Below are 21,010 nucleotides of genomic sequence, written 5' to 3' on the forward strand. Positions count from 1 at the left end.
TGAAATCTTTTGCTTTCTCTTCAGTTTCCACTCCTGGGGTTTTAATGCAGAAACAAAAAATTCCATAACTACTTCTAACTAATTATCTGGTGGCATACATTCACATGACACTAATCAGAATCCTGTCATTCAGGCCATTATCACACTTTGGAGCCTTTTACTTCTGTGTGTCAACAAGACCATTTTCTAGTATGTATGCAGGATATAACTGTTGTAATAATTATGGCAAGTGAAAAAGCCCTCATTAATGAAGTCCTGTGAAGACCCTACCTTTTCCTACATACCTCTAAAGAGTCTCTGGACACCTGGCTCAAGGCTTGGGATTCTAGTACCTAGATATATAGAAATATGTTACTGTGATGCAGAGCATTATGGTGCCTTTCATTGCTTTTTAGTTTAGTAGTATTTTTTATGTGTCCATGAAGATCTTAGATCTTCTTAGCAGTTGTAGTAGCAATTTTATATAGCTCTGAAAATAAAGCTGTCAAAGAAGACTCCACAACATGGTTATTTACAAATACCTCAACTGGAACAAGCTTGTTATTTTCCAATTTTATCTCCATTTGGAAAAATACAATTATGAAAATATCTTCAATTCTCTACTTGTAACAATAGGTGGCAGTAATGATATCTACATTTGTCTGAATGGCCAGTGGTCTCTGGAAACACTGTATTTGTCAATTTTTGCTTAGAGAAACAGTTGTACTAGATACTATTGTCCCAGGATGAAGAAAATTACCTTTTTAAAAACAAGAATCCTATGCTGAACCTTTCACATTTCTGGGTATACACATCCAGATAATAGTTTTCTTTGGCTAGGTTCATCTCCTGAATTTGCATAGAGGCTAAATTGAAATAAAAATATTAAACACAGAATATATCATTATACTGTTCTTTCTGAAGATCCAATATGACTTTATCACAGAGGTATTTATATACTGCAATATAAAAAAAAATAAATGAAGATTCTTATATGGTGTAAAAGCTAGAGAGATTTTTCCAAAGGAGAATATAAACCTGTACTTTACCTCCTCTGTGTTGCATTGTATAATGTCTTAGAGACCGGGATTGGAAAGTACCACTGTGGCCATATACATTGAGCTTTTACATAACAAAGCCCAGACTATATTATCCAGGACTCCTCTTCTGGGTACAGAGGCTCTTTTCCAAGTGAACATTAACCAGTACAAATGGCTTGCAGGAAATCTGACGGTTAGTTTTCATCTTGCCTAAAAGACTCAAAGTAATGACAAATTTGCCACATCCTTTGCTAGAACTGCTTTCTAGAGCTAACACTAGACACGACAACAGCCCTTTGGACTTTTGGGTAGCTCTGAGGGGAACCTCGAACAACTGTCAACACTGTGATGATGCCAAAACATCACCACATTTCAAATAACAAGGCTTTTCAGCCAAATGCTTCTCCAGATCACATGGAGGAGTCAAGCAGAATCACCATGTAGCAGTAATTTGTTGATAATCTCACAGCTGATGACTCTAATCTTTTCTGTGTTGTAGTGTCAAGTATTGCTGAGACCTTCTGTGTGTACAAGGGCTATACCCCTATGTGGGAAACAGCTTTCAAGAACAGGTGACATCTCTGATAACCACAGGAAGTGCACAACTCATTAGACAATAACTGGAGTGTGGCATTTGGAAAGAATTATCTGGTCCAGGAGGAAAGGATATACATTGAAATGGTGATGCTTTTTTTTGTGATACCATGTGAGAGCTCCTGACTATGAGTAAGGGAGAGAATGTACTCAGCACGTGCGCTGTCAGTAATTGCACGAATATCCATCTCCTTCCAGTAAAAGGCATATTTTACACTCTTCCAATTTACATAGGCAGAAACCTGTGTGTGAAACTAAATGAGAGAAGAAATTGATGACATTTGTCCTCTGCGTAAAGACAAATCAGGAGGGCATTGTTACTGATAAGCATATTTGGCTTTATCTGTTGTAAAAAGTTAGCATCAAAAGTGTAGTGTTTTGCAACAGCTGAAATTCATATAGCTTTGTCTTTCACGGCATGAAATACAGAATAGATCCATCCAGACGTATAACATCTCCCGGAGTTTGCTCAGATTATCAGATAAACTCAAAAAGAAAATATACAGAATTCCAAACACACATGTATGCTGAAGTCAGCCGCTCTTCATAGTGTGTAATCAGTGTGTAGTATCCCTAAAAATCATCTTAAAAGCCCTACCAACTTCTAGATGTAAAAGTTTATCAGACTCATGTTAGAACAGCAGTATCCACAATTAAAATACATTTCAGTTTAAGTACATTTCAATTAAAGCACTTTTCAGCATGGTGGAATTCACATGCAGGCCAAGGAAGGTGACAGCAACTTCCAAAGGTTTCAGTTTTTTGATGAGTGCCTGGGCAGTCCTCCCTTCAATGCAGCAGTGAAGCTTCTCATTAAGCACATTTCCTGCTAATCCAGGTTTCAGCAGTACAGTGGAGCAAGGAGAAGGGCTGCAGACCAGCAAGCAGAAAACCACCATGCAATGCTGTCTTGTTCACTCTAATCTGAAACTCCACATGCTAGCGTGAATGTTAGATTCACCGTTGCCCTCACCACTGCCATCATCTCCTGCTGGCTCGTACCGGTGACATGAGAACCATGGATTTAAATATTTGGGCCTTTATTCCTCAAACTGACCACCTCAGACCCCATAATATACACAACCAGGACATATCACAGGGAGAAGGCTGAATATGTTTCACAGTCAAGTGAATTTTGATGTCCTGCGCATGCTTCCCCTTCTGGGTGATTTTATAGATTTAATATATGTAAAAGTGAGCTGCAATAGACCAGGATGGGAGGTGCAGAGTCTATGCTTGCAAAGAAAATTGTATTGGGTAAACGATTAAAAAAACTGACCTGCTACTACCCGAAATGTCAGTAGCAGCTGGTGTGTCTTCTTGTGAAATCCACCAACAGATGGATTAATTCTATGAAACAGAGGGGCAAATGTCTGATTTTATGCTGCACTTGTTCCCTCCAACCAGTCTTTAATATTTTGAACAGAAGTCTCATGACACTTTTCTACTTCCAGCCTTGCCTATCCTGGAAAAAAATGTAATAAATTACTTCTAAGAATAACCTTGTGTGCTTTCAAGAAGGAGCATTTACAAAGAAACTCACAGAGCAATGAATACATGTACTCCAGATTGCTGTTTTAAATAGATGAGACTTGACAGGCTACATTTGACCCAAACCACAACTCATGTTCCATTACACCACTGGTTTAAGTCTCCCTATTCTAAGACATCTCAACAACATAGTGTGTGGAATCAAACAGCCAAGTATTCCGACTTCTTTTGATGAACCTGGATAAGGAATGAAATATTGGCAATATTGCTTGAGCCCACAGGCTGTAGTAGCAACATCCTGGTTTTAAGATGACTAGGCAAGAATGCAGTCTGGGTGAAGGTGTGTTTAAATCAGACTCTGTGCAGATAAACTGCTGTTACAGTAACTACTTTCACTGAAATTGTTACAACAATTATCCTTGCTATTTATTTGACTGAAAACGGAGATGGGATGCAGCTCTCAGATTAAGATACTTGGATCAGGTTCTATTGTGAATTAGGTGTCTGTATTCCCATTTATAGTCAATGAATGTATAAAAAACACGGTCACTGGGGTGTAAAGAGCCATTCAGATGACTGTCTATTTTTGGATGAGCTGAACAGCCTTTTAGATTCTGTTAACTAGGTATCCGCTTGCTTAGACGGCCAACTAAAAAAAAAAAATAAAAAATAAAGGCTCCTGCATTTAGATCTTGGTGAACTGTAGAATAAGTTTTTAAAAACATAAGAAACATCTTGCATGCTGTGTGGAATTATGAAAACAACTGGGGATGTTCTCGAGTCAAATTATTGTAATGTGTTATCACAGAAGCACAGGCAGGTATTTAAGCCTCTTGCAGGAGTCACGCTCCTGGCGCTCATTGTCTTGTTTGACGTCATCTCACACCACAAGGAACACAAGCCTTCATACACGATAAATTGTGCTGTAGTTAAAATACCTTGCACACTTAAGTATTTTTTTAGTAGCTGCCATCAAATAAAACATCTTCCTCATTTGCAGCATGAAAGCCTCTGTATGGTCTTCTAGCTGGGTGAAGTTAAGAGGGGGATGTCTGAGGAAGGAGCCCAGGGGTTCCTTGCTCTCCTCCAGGCAGGTGGCCACCACAAGCCCAGCTGTCTGTAGTATCCAGGGAACTTGGCTCTGCCACACAGAGCTGCTTTTGTACAACGGGAGCCACATTTCATATCAGGGAGACAAAATCCTGTCTGATATAAGGAAACTGCTCACCAAGTATTTCTTAGGAGGGAAGAGCAGGCAATGACTGAGCACGACCATTCTTCCCATTAACTAAAGAGTTACACTGGTTTAACGTATATGTTAAAAAATCTAGACAACTAAGGCTTAATAATTCATTTTCTCAGATTTAGATCTCATATACTATTCCTTTTTGACACTGTATCTTCCAAAAGGAAGTACTAGGCAATGATGATAGGATAAAAGACTGCTGGCTGGAAATGGACATCCTTACCTATATGCTTATAATTCTTTGTTTCAGCAGTAGAGATACTCTGGGACTTGGGGAAATAAGCTGGTACTTTAATTAGTGTTCAACTCTCTATACATGTATAAGTGCATGTGTTTGCTTTGGGGTCCATCTGTAGAGTGTTTCTGTGGCTGAGTAGGTTTGCAGAAGAGTTGAAGGAGCACCATCAGGGGAAAATTCTGCAGTATCACAAATTAAGAAGCAAGCTGTGAGTCTCCATAGATTTTAGAGGCAGAACTCTAGATAACTAATACATTTAATTAGCATAAAAGCTGAGAAATGCAGCATTCTGGCAATGGGTTTTCCACTCAGCAAGTCTTGCTAAGTGACTATATTAGTAATTGTCATTGACTACTGCCAATAAGTCAATTATTGTTTATTGATGTTCAAAACCCACCTGGACATGTTCCTGTGCAACCTGCTCTAGGTGGACCTGCTCTGGCAGTGGGGTTGGACTAGATGATCTCCAGAGGTCCCTTCCAACCCCATATCATTCTGTGTGACTTGCATTCAAAATAGACCTCTGATGCTCATTGAGTATACATTTTGATCTGACATTTTTAAAGAGGACCATACCTTAATTTTTGTAGCAACTTGAGAGAGCAACATAGCAAATCTAAAACTGCATTTCCCCACATCTGCACCTTTCCTAGGAATACACAGAGATTAATTTTTATGCCAGTGTAGTAATTCTTATTTGCAGAACTCTGAGCAAAATTTTTCACAGTTAGCAAATAAAGCTGTATGACCCTGTTGATGACCAAGAGAGACATGTTCAAAACCACTCAGTCTTCAGTAAACCTTACCCCTCTGATCCAGAATTCATGTACTTGCATCAAACCCCTATTTCCCCTGTTACTGCACCCCCTGACTTCATGGTGCCTCTCTCTGACGTTCTCTGCTCTCCCTGGTCACTCCCAATTTTGGCTTTCAGGGTCTGTGGTTCTCCACAGCTTTCCCTTGCCCACAACCCACATCACACTCTGCACTCCCTGGTCTCTTCTTCAGCCCTCCTAGTGCCCCTCTGGACATCTCCTCTGCACTTTATGCGGGGAGATAATGCCCTTTTTCTTCTTGACACTCTTAAATCTGTCTATCTTACCACCAATTTTTTATTTCGTTTCTACTGGCTCTCCAAAGTGTAGCTGCTCAGCTGGCTGAAAAATCAGCCGTGTTCATTGAATGTCCAAACTGTGAACTCATGGGCCAGACATTCAGAGCTCAGTGTAAGACTGTCTGACCAGTTTGTTTTCCCTGATGCTGTTAAAATTTGATACCCTCTGTGCTGATATTTTACTTGTAGTGCTTTTTATCATTCATGAAGTCTTTTATCATTCCAGTTCCATTGAACATCATTTGACATTGAATGATAACAAGTACAGAGAAAGGTGAGATTTTAAGCAGTGCTGGTTTTTACTAAAAGACAATGAAGTCTGAGGGCTGAATAAAGCCAGAGAAAAATATGGTTTGAACCTCAAAATGTTTACAATCTAAACTAAACCTGACAGCAGAGTAAAGATAGTATCTGTGTATAGAAAGAGGGCCCTTAGTTTTATCATAAGAAACTCATAGTTTTCTTCTAAAGTACTAAGCTGATAATTAAACCCTAAAAAAAGAGTGAAATACACAATAAGAATATCAGTGAAATAAACTGTGAGACTATAACATGATTAGACACAGAATAGTCACTGTGAAAGTAAAACAAAAATAAGAAAAGTTCTAGCCTTGGATTGTTTTTATCATTAGACTAGAAAGCAACTCCTCTGCATTCAGGACAGCATCAAAGTTTCATGTATGTAACAAGATGAGCAGACAAATGACCGAATAAAAACTGGTAGCAACCAGTTATTTCTCATTCTTGTTAGTCTGACTGTAAAAACAGCTTTGATCATCAGTGTAAAGAAGCACCAAATTCACCAGAATCTAATTTAATAAATTTTTGTTCATTGAGAGAGCACCACCTACCAAATGCTGTTCCAACCTTGCAAGGTCCCAGTTTGGTGCCGTATCTTAAGGTCTTTCCTTGCTACACAGCATTTCTGCATATGCAAGAGCCCCACAGCTGCTGAATGGCAGGTTTGCCTGATCTCCTCTGCTGCAGGAAACTGCATTTATCCCCACTGGGTCATTAGGAAATTCCCCCAGGGATGAATATAAGCTGTGCATACATGTGTTGGGAGAAGCAGAGGCTCATCAGTAAGACTGTCTGTCACACAGCATCAAAGCTCTGAGCTGCTGTGCTGTCTCCTCTGTAAAACCCATCCAGGGGAGTTGGGACAGGAGTTCACAGAGGGTACAGAAATGTTTGAAAATAACCTTGAGGGAATACCCTGAGGAGCTTCCAAAAAAGGATAGAGAGAATAAATGCAAGAGGAAAAAAAATTGAGAAGGCAATTTCAGCAGAACAAATCTCATGGCAATCTGTATCTTAATTACAGTCCCTGCCTACCAAATGATTTGTTTTGAAAGATGAAACTCTGTCAGATGATCAGTGTTACAACTCCCACTCTTTTTCATCCCTCTTTACTTCTGCTAAGTCAGAAATTGTACAAAGCAGATCACATCTCACCTGAAATATCAAAGCTGTACTGAAAGCTGCTGAATGCATTTCTAAGGCAAGAAGGAAGCTTAAATTGCAATATCCTTTAATGAAATGCCTTCTACCACACCATGGACAATCAATTCAACTCCTGATAAAAGACTATTGCAGTCATGAGGAAATAATTTAAATGTGCACATTTTGCCTTAAGTCTTTGTTATTTTGCCATATATTAAAACAAAACTTACATTGCAAGGAAATCTCTAAGGAAATGATAGAATACTCTATGTATGTATTGCTCATCTGAGCTGAAAAAATGTTGCAACCATTACAGCAGAAACAGGAGAAAGAAGCAATTGTCCATATGCTGCTATTTGTTTATACTTTGCTCAGCCTGAAGTTTTGTCTTTTTCCATATTCCCTCTCTCCATCTACATACTTCAATCAAAGATTTTATATTTCTTAACTGACTACAAATAAAAAAATGACTCAACCATTTGCATGCAAATCTGCCACTTCAGTGAAGAGAATATGCCTGCATACTGTCACGATGTTGTGAATTTTCCAAGATGCAAACATACCAGAATACTTTTAATATAACATTAACACCAAAGCTTTGGGGAAAAGGATCAATATCAATATTGATATCAATATCAGAAGGAGCTGGCTCTTGTTCTCTACCCTGTTAATTAAGACTTCATTTAATTGCCAATTTGATCTTGCTGGTGAGAGGAGCTCTCCTCCCCTCCCAGCTGGCACAGGGAGGTCAGGGCAGGCAGCATCACCCTGGGATGGCAGGTGGAGGTTGGAGGTTCACAAAACCAGGGTAAACCAGGCAGTATCATGTGAGGCAGGCATTTAGTACCATGGATACTGTTATTCCTATCTGGAAGGAGTGCCTAATGGTTTTGATTACTTATTGAAAATTATTTAAATGTGGTTATTAATATTCTTGATTATTATATTTAGAATTACACTATCAACATGCTATTAAAATAGTGATCTTTGGCAGTATTCTTAAGTTGGGAGGAGACGCCTATACTAAACTCACTTGACGTTTTAAAGCAACAGCAATAAATTTGTAACGGGTTTCTGTGAAAGAAAGATGGCTCTGATAATGCTCACACCACATTGGCCATAAAGAAACTAGGAATATACTAAAGCAGAAAACTAGCATAAATGAGATCAAATTTGTGGGTGGAGAACTGAGATAAACTTGACTATAGGGCTCTGCTTCAATTCTGTCAGCATCATCTGCTTCAGAGTCTGAATCTATGAAAATGATTCATGATCAAAATTTTAATACTAGGGGTGGGGGAAGGAAGGGAGGAAACTATTTCATTTCATTATCCATCAACAGGGTGATAAATTGTGGAGACAAGGGATGTGTAGTATTTTAATACATATCATGTGCCCTGAAGACTCCTTGTATAAGAATTCCCTTCCTAAAAGGTAGGTTAATGTAAAAGGATTATTAAAGAAAACCAGAGGGAGGGAAAAAACAGTAACACAGGCAGGTGATGGCAGCTGATTAGGTGGGGGGTGTGCTCTGCAGAAGCTAGAAGCAATTCCTAGGAAAGTCATTATAACCCCAGAAAAAAACATAAAGATGGGCTTTAAGAAAGCCCTCTGGAAGACAGACCTAGATGAAAAAGCCAAATCAACGTTATGCTCCCTGCTACAGTGACTGGAAAGTGGAAGGTGCAGAGCATGGAACTGGCAAACTGGTGCATATTATCTACATGGACTTTATATGTTCCCTTTGAATACACTCCACAGAAGACAGTGTGCTGAGCCCAGGCACCAGTGGATCTGCTGGCATCTCCAGGATGCTGGCTATCACACTCACTGCAGCAGCAAGCTCTATGGCAAGGTGAATCCACAGTAGCTTTTTGTTGCCCATTTTCAAAGAGATTTGTACCTCCTGACGTGACAGAAAGACTGAATTTGCCTGCATCTCAGTTTCTCTACACTGTCTCCTGTTCCTGTGTACTTGGCTGTGAGCAGCTGATTCCCTCTATGGAAATGAATTATCTTCCTCCAAGAGAGCTGTGCTTTCCAGTAGTGAGGAGTATGGAGCTACAACTAGTAGAGGCAAGTCAGACACTTGTAAGTCCACAATGGTCTAGTGATGGTACTGTGATTTTAGAGTTTTAGAGAAAACCAAGATTTTTTTATGTTTATTTTGTTGGTTGCAGCTAAATGACAGTGAGGTGAGAAAGGTTCAGGAAATCTGGAGGATTCAGGAAACATTCTGGGCATGTTTAGTTTGGAGAAGAGGAGGCTGAGGGGAGACCTCATTGCCCTCTACCCGAAAGGAGATTGTAGAGATGTGGGGGTTGGCCTCTTCTCCCAAGGGAATAATGACAGGACCAGAGGAAATGGTCTGAAGTTGTGGCAGGGGAGGTTCAGATTAGATATTAGGAAGAATTACTTTACTGAGAGAGTGGTCAGGCAGTGGAACAGCCTGCCCAGGGAGGTGGTGGAGTCGCCATCCCTGGAGGTATTTAAGAAACATGTAGACATGGCACTTCAGGGCATGCTCTAGTGCCCGAGATTGTTGGTTTGTGTCTGTTTGTGGGTGGGTGTGGGGCATGGTGTGTGGTTGTGGGTGTTTGGCTTGTTTTGGTTTGGGTGTTTGGTTTGGGTTTTGTTTGGTTGGTTGGTTGGTTTTGTTTTTTGGTTTTTTTTGTTGGTTGGACTCGATGATCTCAAAGGTCCCTTCCAACCAAGAAGATTCTGTGAAAACCTTTAAATCAGTGTGTAAAAATTAGAATTCAGGTTAAATTGTTTGAAATCCTTCTAGTTACATTATAGATGAATTAGTAAGAATTAATACATAACTTTTTATTCTTGATACATTGTACACTATATCTAGATCCTATCTACACTTGTCTGGGTGTCTATTTTCAAACAGAGAAGCAAGCAATAAGAAAGTCAACTACGGTCACAGAACTAGGGGTTTTTTAGTGAAGGACACTTGTTCTCTGGAACTGTATGCAGCACAAACAAACACTTTGGGTGGAGTTGATTTAGGTTATCTTTGGCCGCTGGAAATTTGTCACTTAATGCAAGATAGTTGGCCAAGCTCAGTCTACAGTTCAGATTTTCCCTCTTTAATGTTGCCCAGACACCTAATTTTAAATGATATAGGGCTTGTCAGATGACTTCTCCTTGGCTAAACAAAATATCTCATGTAAGTACATTCTTACAACTTGCAATAATGAGAAGGAGGATGAAAAAAGGGGCCAAGGGTCAACTTCACCAACTCACTTTAAAACTGTAAGGAACCAAGCAATCCTCTGATGAGTGCGATGAGGAACCCTCGGCAATGAGGTATGAAAGGAATGAGGGTGTGGTGGATGTCTTCTGGTATTTCACCTGAGGATGAAGGGAGAGCGTACTATGCCCAGAATAAAAGATTATATCAGTGGCAGGACTGGAGCACCTAATGGAGCATCACACATCTCAGAATGTTCCCTGTCTTTCTTCCCCAATACAGGCAGTTTTACTTCATTAATAATCTAGTTTCTAAATATTGAAATCTCAGTGTGTTTCCAAAACAACTTCATTTGTTTGCAGTATGTGATCTGGTATATCAAGTAACTTTTTCTTTTACTGTTGCCAAAGAGAAGTAAAATTAATTTGTTCTTGTAGGTAGAGAACTCCATTCAAAAGTTGAAAGGCTTTTTCTCTGCATATTTATAACTTGTGATGTCTAATTCTTTTTGTAAGGACATGACTGAGATTTAAATACCTTTTGTGCCTAGGTACCTTAACTTGTGAATCACTTTCTTTTTGGTCAGTGCTGGTTCATAAGTATTCAGCAGGTTTTCTGTTCTTTATGGTTTGCATAGTGGTACTTTTTTGGCTGGTTTTGGTATGTTTTCTAATTTGCTTCTCTCACATAACTCATTGCTCAGTTCCTGCAATTTGTCCTTGGATATAATGTGGGCTTGCACTTGTTTAAAGAGCTTAATACAAAGCATGGAAGAGACATGGGAAGACAAATGAAGAAAGTTCAATGGAGAGGTCTCTTGACCTGTCATGATCTTTGGTAGTTCTTATGAATAGTAGTCAAATTATGGTTATTTTTCCCCTTTTCATCTACTTCAGAACTTCACTACATTTTCTTCTTCATCTGCACATGCTTACCAGCAAGAAAGAGACTGCTAGTATTAGCTGATATCCATTAGGAACTGTGTCATTTTAATATGTTCTGGTAAATCTCAGGTTGGCACTATTCTGCCTGTGACATCTGTGAGAAACAACAAAGGGCAAATTCTCCATTTTCAAATAATTCCCAAATCTACTAAATTCCCTACATACTAAATGGACAGTGTTATCAAGGGAACATTTTCAGATAGAGTTCTTTTGGTGTAGGGTGTAACAAGTGAGACTGGGAAGGCCCATTTTCAAGAAGAGTCTAATCATTTAGACTTATTATCTTATTTCACCGGACTGCTGGCCACCTTGAAAGGCTCAACGGCAATGAACAAATAAGAATCTCCTACACCGTAGCCCAGACTAGCAGTGCTGAACGAAGAGTACATCTTGTCTAGCTGATAGCAGCAAGACACCCTGACTCTGCAGTGCATCAGCTGGCAGAAGAAAATGTAATGCTCGATTTGTCACCATTTTCTGTTAGCTTTTGCCCACCTTGCACTCTGCTGAGTAGTTGTTCAGAGCTGGAATACTGGAATATGGAACTGAGCTACTCCCCATCGGACGCAGAACTTGTGAGAATGGAAAACAGAGTGGTGATCACAGCCACACACCACAGACCTGCCAAGCCGGACTGATTCCAGTCATATTGTACTTCAACCAAAAATTTATATGTATGCTTATATATGTACGTATACACACACAAATGGTTTTGCATTAAAAAATCCCCACTGAAATAAAACTGCAAGCCCTGGGCATGCAGATCAAATAGCTAGTACAGTATCCTAAAATTGTGCTGGAAGGTTACTGCAATTTCGTTTCCAGACATCTGCCACATCCAGCCTCCCTTCTGAGCAGATGTAAACCAATGGAGCCAAACGATGATGAAAAGTTGTAAGGGCAACACAGTTAACGCTTGCCCCCTTAGAAAGAGAAAATGTGATTTTATCAGCATGAGCGTGTTACTTGGGCAGCAGACGCAGCACCATGGGGCCAGCGTTGCTCTGAGCCAAGGCTCTAGCTGCAAGAGCATCCTGGAGGAGACAACAGTGGAGCTACTGCTGGAAGAATCAGCTGAATGAAAATGGGCAGCCTACTTTGGTGAGGAAGCAGGTGGTTTTATTGAAATGTATGAACAGCAACATTTGTGAAAGGAGAAGGTTGAGTTACTCATGGCTGAAATAAGTTTATTCAGCCTTTGATGGGAAAACTTTTGTCTAACACATTATTAACTGGCATTATACAAGCAGCACTGGAAAGAATGTGTTTAGTCATACCGTCTTGAAACGATGTCTGCTAATGCGGAATGCCGGATTTGATCCAACGTTTGAGAATGAATGAGACCACATGAATTGTCAGAAAACTTTCTGTGTATACTGGATCCAAGGGTCTATAATAAACACCACTCATCCAGCTTTTAAAGAATTACTTTTTCATTTAAGAAATATGGCTAAAATACTATTATAGCAGGACTGTGGGGAAATAGGAGTTTGTGATGTAGCCATTACTTGTGACCAAAAATTTAGAGATATCTCAATATTAAGTTAGCTCTTGTGTAAGTGAAAAATTTGCCCAGAAGAGTCTTCAGATCATAGCTTGAAACTTACAGGTTTTCTTTTCAAAGTGTTTAAAATTCTGGCTGAACATCTATGTAAATACAAGTGTTTACAATAGAGCTGCAAGTGAGACACACAATGCAGCATTTATTATTGTGCCATAACAGATAAAGCCACCATTGCAGGATTGTGTGTGACAAACACGGATTTATATACATGGATGGGATTAATAAAAATGACAAGTTTCATAAACTTACCAGAACAGCAGTGGGTTTTACACTAAGTATGGTTAAAGTTGTCCCTGCAGAAACAATACTTCCATTGGTGAAATGATTGCTCTATTCCAAGTACACAACTCTAACCACATCAGCAAATACAAGGCATCTCCAAGCAGAACTGGCATAGCACTGATCTGGACACTTCTACGTCCATTCATACATGCCTGATAATTCCTGTCCCCTTCATTACCACTTCCTTTTATAGTAAACTCCTGGGGCTGCAGGTTAATCTTGAAAAAAACATTCTGTCATGTTGCCGGATGCAATCGTAATGGAAACCTGAACACATTTCATACACATCTGTAAATATTGAGGAGGAGTTAAGTTCCTGACTCACACATCATATATTCAGCCCTTTATAATACTGCAATTTGAAAATCCACCTACCCAGTCTGATGAATCATTCAACTATTCTTTCCCTGTAGCCCAGACAAAATTTAGTAGGGGGCTCTCTCAATGACTCTGTGATTCACTAACCTTTTTTTTTTTTCCCCTTTTGCTGCCAATGCACTCATTTAAAAGTGAAAGATCTAATACAGTTTTGTAGGTTAACATGTGAATGCTGACTGGAAGCACATGGTCACAATGATGTTGCTGAGGTCTGCTGCCATGAAGTATAAACATCAACCATCTCACTGGTTTCATCTCTGACCGAAACGGTGTGTTTGCAATAGTAAAGTAGTGGCTACACATCTCCTCACTGTGCTTTGCTGGTGGCTCAGCTCCTGAGCCAATTTATATCATAACTGAGCTCTTTATGCCAGCCATGCTGCACAGATTTATGGCAGCTGAAGACCCATCCCACAGAGTGCTGTTCCAGGTGGTAGTGAGGCAGAAGGCAGAATGTGCTGGGACTCTCCTGGCTAAACAACATGTTCACCGGAGCGTGGATCGTTTGGGATTTTACGGTAATTGGTGGGAAGATGAGAGATGAAAGGCTTCTTGTGCCACAGTTGGGTGACCTTGGGCAGTAAGTGGTGAAGTGGGAGAGCTGTGCTCAGATCTCAAATCCACCAGCTTCAAAATAAACATCTTTTCTATAACACAGCAGAGCCCTGAGCCAGATCCTTTATACCCTAAACAATAATCCCAGCTAACCAGCCACTGAGACCCACCACAGGTTAAGAAACAGGTACTTCGGCATGTCTGGTTTTGTGAAAACTTTTGGTGTAGAGTGAAAGCAAAAACCAAGCCCCAGAACTTGCCCCCAAGTGGAGCCAACAACCAGCTCCATACGCTTGTGCCTTCCCTGCCTTGCTACAAATCAATGTGTTGAAGCCAGTGCTGTTACTCTATACTACAACCAATGCAAAAGAGAAACTTCAGGAAAATCAAGCGCTTACTAGTCATGAATGGACTGCCCAGAGAAGTGGTTGAGGCACCATCCCTGGAGGAATTCAAAAGACGGGTTGATGTGGTGCTTAGTGATATGGTTTAGTGGTGCTTTTTATCAGAGTTAGGTTGACAGTTGGACTAGATGATCTTAAAGGTCCCTTCCAACCTAGATGGTTCTATGATTCTATGATTAAGTAATACAGAAGCAAAGTGACTTGCCCAGTTTCAGAATTAGACCATGGCAATGCAAATGCTGTCACAAAAAGCTATGAACAACCACAATGACTTCAATCCAGTCCTTCATTCCCTCAAGACATCTACCACCTTTCAGAGGCTTTTCTGTGAAACATTTTTAATTCACAGGCTTGTAGCAAAATACAAGTTTTTATAACCAACTGGATTCTCTCATGAATGTTTTGACAGCCTATTTGCATAAAATGTCTTGTCATTAAAATGAGGGTGAGAAAAATGCTCATCAATTTGTTTTTCATCAAGAATATTCCTTAAGGCATGGGAACAAAGGTCAGACAAAATTCTGAGCTCCACTTTTAAAATATTCACTGAGAAAGGAAAAAGTATGCAAAATACACAGAAATGTACTAAAATAATAACAATGTACTGAACACAACATTTCAGAAATTGCTTGCAACATTTGTGGGAGTTTTAATTGCAAACAAAACTACTGTTTCAATGTTTACTTGAATTTTGTCTTGCACGGTTTCAGTAATACAGAACACCCATCTACCACTGCCCCTCAGATCAGAGAGATTTTGTATGGTCCCTCTCGCTTCAGAAAGTCAGATCATACTTTTTATTGGTTCTTTGTTCCAAAATCATGTGGCAGCTCTGGTAGGTGGACAGGATGAAAACTCTTAATTCATATATTTGTGTAGAGAGAGAGATATATATATCAAATAAATAAATAAATATATTTATACTGACATTTGAAGACCTATGGCACAGGTCAGCATAGTTTGGTGTCTGAAACTCACATCCAGCTTCCGTAACACACAGACCTAATTATTTTTCTATTCAGACTACTGTAAATCAGGGAGAAATATCCTGAATGTAGCCTAAAAAGAGTAAAATAGAGGATCAAGCCCATCATTTAATAATGTCACAGTTGTTGTGTTAACGTAAAAAGACAAGTTACCTGACTGCTTCAATTAAATGCCAAATTGTTTAAGGAAAACAAACAGACTCTGATGCTTAACACCTTTTCTGACACGAATACTATGATTGCCAGCGGTAAAGCAGTGAAAATAACAGATTGTTGTAATTTAAGAAGTGCAAAAAAAGGGTGTACCATCTATCACTGTTCCAATTTATTTCTACTATTCTCTTATTTCCCCCTTTCTCTTCCTGCTTCTGACCTTCATGCAGATTCTGCAAGTAAACAAATTGTTCTGTATTCTCAGCCTTTGGTTTTGTGGCCTTTCCCTGATGTTGTTGTGCAAAGTTGTTTTACTGAATTACAACATTTTGTGTTCAGGAACATTGGGGCACTGGAGAACTAAAAATAAATTAAAAGCAGCCAGGAGGTTGTTATGGGTTGTATTTAGTGTTTAAAGACCATAGTAAAAAACATACTTCATGGTATGAGATAAAAACAAGAAAAGGATATGGGGCTACTGACTGGCTGAGGGCAGAAAGAAAACACTTAAATTAAAACAAACTTTTTAGTCAAATTCCACCCTTGGATAACAATGAAAACTTTTCAGAGGTTTTGAATAAACAGAACCATGTAATCAGGTATGTGATGAAATTCCTCTGTTCTGCCAAAAGAAAGCAGCCCATCCCTCAAATGAAATTCACTCACCTGTGAATGATGTGGTATCTCTGCAAATAATCCAGGGAAAGTGCCAGCTCACAAATGTACAGCTTGACAGTTCCTTCGTTAAAGTGGACGTTCTGCTGCAAATGGTAACGCAGATCACCTCCGAGTAAGAGGTCAACTACCATGAACATGTCTTCTTCGTCTTGAAAGGAATACCTGGAAGAAAGAGTTACAGCTTAGATCTCAGGGTTGGTGATGCAGCCACAGCCATGCCCTGGAGTAGCTCTCCATAAGTAGATCTATTCATGGCAAGTCCATGGCATATACTGATTTTTCGCTGCTGTGGTCCGACCCTGTGACCAGACTTCGTGGTGGGCCTCTGCGTATTCAAGGCAGGCAGAGCTTGAGCTGCGACTGTACTACTACCTTGATTGTTTTAACCATAGGTTAACACCTGAATGTTACTAAAACAGTATTTAAAATACCTTTCAGGTTTATACGTTGTTAAATAACCATATACACATACAGTTGACAAAATGGTTTACTAAATAGCAGTAATAAAATACAAGGCCGTGAAACACACTTGGTATTCACACACGTACAACTGTAGCTCGGGGCCTATGGAAAGTATCCTGGCAGGATTGAGAGCTGCTGTCCTGGGGGTATTTTCCAGATTCAGTAAATATATACAACGTTCTATTAGCTGAGTATTTTCTACAGCTTGCAGTGTAGCTCCAAATTCAATAAGAAATAAAACTATCATTTTACTGCCTAACAATACATATTTTTTCAGTCTGCAACTTATAAAATGGCAGAATCTTCATGGTTACCGACTGAATTCTTCTGGACCCTTTCCCAGAACTGCCTGTTGAATGCTCCAATGACCAAATTCTGATCTGATTTAAATCCTGTAAATCCAAAGGTGCAGCCAGCCAATGTATAGTGTATGTATAATGCTTGGGCAAGCAGGAATTTCCATGTGTTTCTACTTACCTTGGTTATGCTGCCATTGCTATGTTTATTTCTGATCTGAGTAAACTGACAGAAACTCTCTGGTTTTCATTTCTGAATGCAACTGTCTAAGATAGAGTATTTTAGATTTCCCAAATGGGGATTGTTGAATTCTAATATGAAGTCACTCTTCTCTTCAAAATTGTTTTAGAATTAATTTTGATGTGAAGTTATATTAGCTTATACCGGTTGTGGATATGAACTTCTGAGAAGTGATCTGAAATGATAGTGCCTCTTCCATCACCTTTTCTCCCATGAGGTGTGTAATATTTGATGGTTACAGATGTGATTCAGTTCTCCTGAACTTTAAAATGTATGCTAAGGAAATGAAAAATAGTGGGCTTCCAGAAAGTCTCTGCCCACCCTTCCCCCAAAGGCAAGAAAAGTCTATATTAGATTATTTTAATTGACAATTACGTACAGTTTCACTTTCATTCCCAAGCTTGCACTTTCTCAAATGAGGCACTGCTTAGGAGTTGTCACACATGGTTCGTTTTGAATGCAAATGCTTTCTATTCTTTCCAAACACAGCTCTGAGAAACGAGTGTCTCTTGATACTCTGCTCCTCTGTTGCATTTCTGTATGCCTGCCAATGCCAGGAGGGGAAAGCGATTTTATTTGCATTAAACTGACTTCACAATAAGTCAAATCTCTGAAGCAAAATAGTAAAGTAGGTGGCACATGGTGTCTGCTCACCTCCAGAGGCTCAGAATTTCATAACACATACATTAAAAAAAAAAAGAAGGCTTAAGTTATACTCAAATTACTCTGAATGTTGCACATTACTGAGCCTGGAGCAACTGCAAAGGGAAAGCTTAAATACGTAGTTATGTTTAAGATTATTTTTTTTCTTTTTTGAAACTGCTGTTATTTTAAATGAAGTAGTTGCGGCATTGAACAGATGTAATGAGAGATGTTATTTTTTCCCTCAATTAGTGCTTGAGTAAAGTGTAGATTTTGTCTGGTTCCTTTTTATATTAAAAAAAAAATCCAAAATGAAAATTTACAGATGATATCTCAAATATATAAGTGAAATATTGTGTCTAGTCTGGGACTAAAGAGCTCTCCTGGTGTCTAGAATCATATGATTACATATCAGTAAAAATGGTTCTGATGCAACTCTGATCTTGAGACAGAAAATGTCTTGAGTCATTTCTTCAGTGATTCAGCCACCATGAGGCAGAGGGTGAAGGCAGGGTAAACAGTGATTGCTGTGAACTTGCTTTGAAATTCATCCTCTATTCCCATTTCCGGGAAAATGGTGAGTGTGTTTGAACGTGTACCCATGAATATTTAGTCTGGATAAAAGAGCCATCAGAACAATCCAGAAATAAATGTAAAATCTTGTCCACAACCAGGTGAATGATAACATTTGAACGAACGGGGTTTTCACTGCAAGCATGTGTTTCTGCTGGTGCACTCTGGTTTCCTGTGCTTGTGAGTGGGGAGTTGGGGGCCCTTTCTCTCCCAAGCAAGTTTTTAGTGCATCCGAGTATCACGAAAAAGTCGAACTGGAAGGAGCTGGTACTCTGTTCCATTTCATTATGTCATGAAATCATACTTTTTGCAGAGAAGAGCATGTCTACAGTCAGGTGTAGAGGATTGCATGCTATTTCTTCTCACACTCTATAACAGTGTAAGAGCAACCACACTAGACCAGACTAGACATCTAACTAGCTTGGGAGTCACCAGAGAGCAGACACTCTGGAAGAAGCAAAGAACACTCTAGGGATATATAAATACTCAAGCAGCCTCCGTCCATTCATGGCTGCAGGACTTTCTGGGACTCTGGCATCTCTGGGAATCCAGGTTGGGATGATGAGAGATGGGTTTTGTTCTGGGACCTGTCGACTCGTTAGTGAATGATTGGTCTCCTGCTACTACACCTTGCCCCTCAGGTAAATATATTAAGGCAAGTACAATCCCTACAAACAGAGCTACGAGGCTCCCAGGGGTGACTGTTCCTCTAGAACAAAGTTTTTTGAATGCAAAAAGACAAAGAAACCAAAACCAAACCTGAAGAGATTCAGAAGTATGGCTAATGTTTGCACTTGTCAGTCTTCTTGTATCTGTCATGACATGTGAATGGAAGACAGGCCAGTTTAATTTAGACATTGAAGCTAGATTAATGCACACTGAGACACAGCTCTTGGAGAACTCTCTATATCCTCTCTGATGTTCACCTCTTTCACTTGGAGCCAGATTTTTCTTTCATTTGTATTCATATACAACTGTGATAACTCTGCTGATCCTGTCAGAAGTGTTGTATACTGGTGTAGTTTAAGATAAAAGCTGTATAGGTCTAGTTTGAAAAGAAACGACGGTGTGCATGTTCAGCATATCAGCAGACTTTTTCACCCACTTTAAATTATATCGCACCTGACATACATCATTATGCTAACCATAAGCATATAGCCACGGATAATGCTGTTTTCCCTGCACGGTCAATCTGTTTGGGTCAAACCTGTGTGGATGGCATTTCTCCGACTATCTGGATCAGATCAGAGTGCAACTAAAGGTGCTGCAAACAAGACCATGCCAAGAGATTTTCTGGAGGGTGAGTTAGTTTATCCCAGTGAAGTTACGTGTCTGAGACCTAAAGGAGACCTCAGACAGCAGAGTGCCTCTGGAGCTGATGGCCACTCCACTAAGTAGCTCCTGCAGCTACACATTTTTAAGCCACTGATCACAGGGCAGGAGTTACTCCAGGTCCTGCTGGGTACTGAACACTGTTGCTCCTGCTTTGCACTAAAGACTCACAGGACTGGGTGTACCAGCTCGTGACTGGTTTCATTTATCATGGTCACAAACAGTCTTGTCCTCTGTCTCTCTCCCTTATACAAATCCAGTATTCTTTCTTTACACAAGAAATTAAGTATTCCCTTTTAGCTGCTTGATTTTTCAATATTTCAAGAAATAAGTGGTTTTGATTTATTGGTCTAAGAATTTAAATTGACAGCAAGTGAAATATTGGCCACGGGAAAAATGAATCTTCGAAAATATTGCTGCAGGTTGGGGAGGAGCTGGTGGCAAATCAGCCCAGTGGAGATTAGTTTTTTGAGTAAGCACTGTAATTTTACTTTTGTAAGCTTCTTATCTGCTCAAAGGCAAATGACATACAAAAGGGCTGATTGGTTTTGGAAGTAAAATCAGAGGTTGTTTAGAATTTTTATGTTAACCAGGTAACTGAGAAATACTTACTGAATGAATTATAACATTGTGACTGATATTGAATACTAATAATACATTACTAAATTACTGTAAAGACAAAGTTTTAATCCTCCTTGAAATGAAAGATGAAATGACTTGGAGTGAATTTCGTTTTGTTGTTTCTTATTTTTGTTTGTTTTTTAAGTAGTGTCACGAACCAGTTGTAAGAAAACTGTTCTAATTACAGAGCTAGTCTCTTCTTTCTCTTGCTTGAAGAAAAGTTTTAATGCGCTAGAATAAGCTTTCTCCAAATTAAGATAAAATAATAATGCCCCTAGCAACAGTGAATTGGATTTTTGATTATCTTCAGACTGGAAGATAAACTACCATAGAACAAAACCCTCCATGGAAACAAATTTAAACAAAGCACTTTCTGAATAAGTTATATCTGTTTCCATATTTATATCTGCATATTTGTTTTAATAATATCTATTTTTTGTATTTATATCATATTGGTATTTATTATTTGTATCTCTGTCTCTTCACAAAAGCGGTTACAGATGAATTATTAAGATTGTTTTTCCCCTTTGTATTCCTTCATCTTAGTTAGCT

The 21,010-nt window shown here is 39.3% G+C and overlaps 1 protein-coding gene across 2 annotated transcripts in view; it reads right to left on the reverse strand.

Annotated features, from left to right (window-relative positions):
• STK32B (serine/threonine kinase 32B) overlaps positions 1-21,010 on the reverse strand; it is a 171,702-nt gene that overhangs the window by 62,975 nt on the left and 87,717 nt on the right. For both annotated transcript variants that reach the window (XM_074147465.1, XM_074147466.1), the window contains one exon: positions 16,280-16,453. In XM_074147465.1, coding sequence (XP_074003566.1) covers positions 16,280-16,453 — 174 coding nt within the window. The remainder of the gene's footprint in view (positions 1-16,279; positions 16,454-21,010) is intronic.

This window comes from Numenius arquata, chromosome 5, assembly GCF_964106895.1.
Source record: "Numenius arquata chromosome 5, bNumArq3.hap1.1, whole genome shotgun sequence".
Taxonomy (NCBI): domain Eukaryota; kingdom Metazoa; phylum Chordata; class Aves; order Charadriiformes; family Scolopacidae; genus Numenius; species Numenius arquata.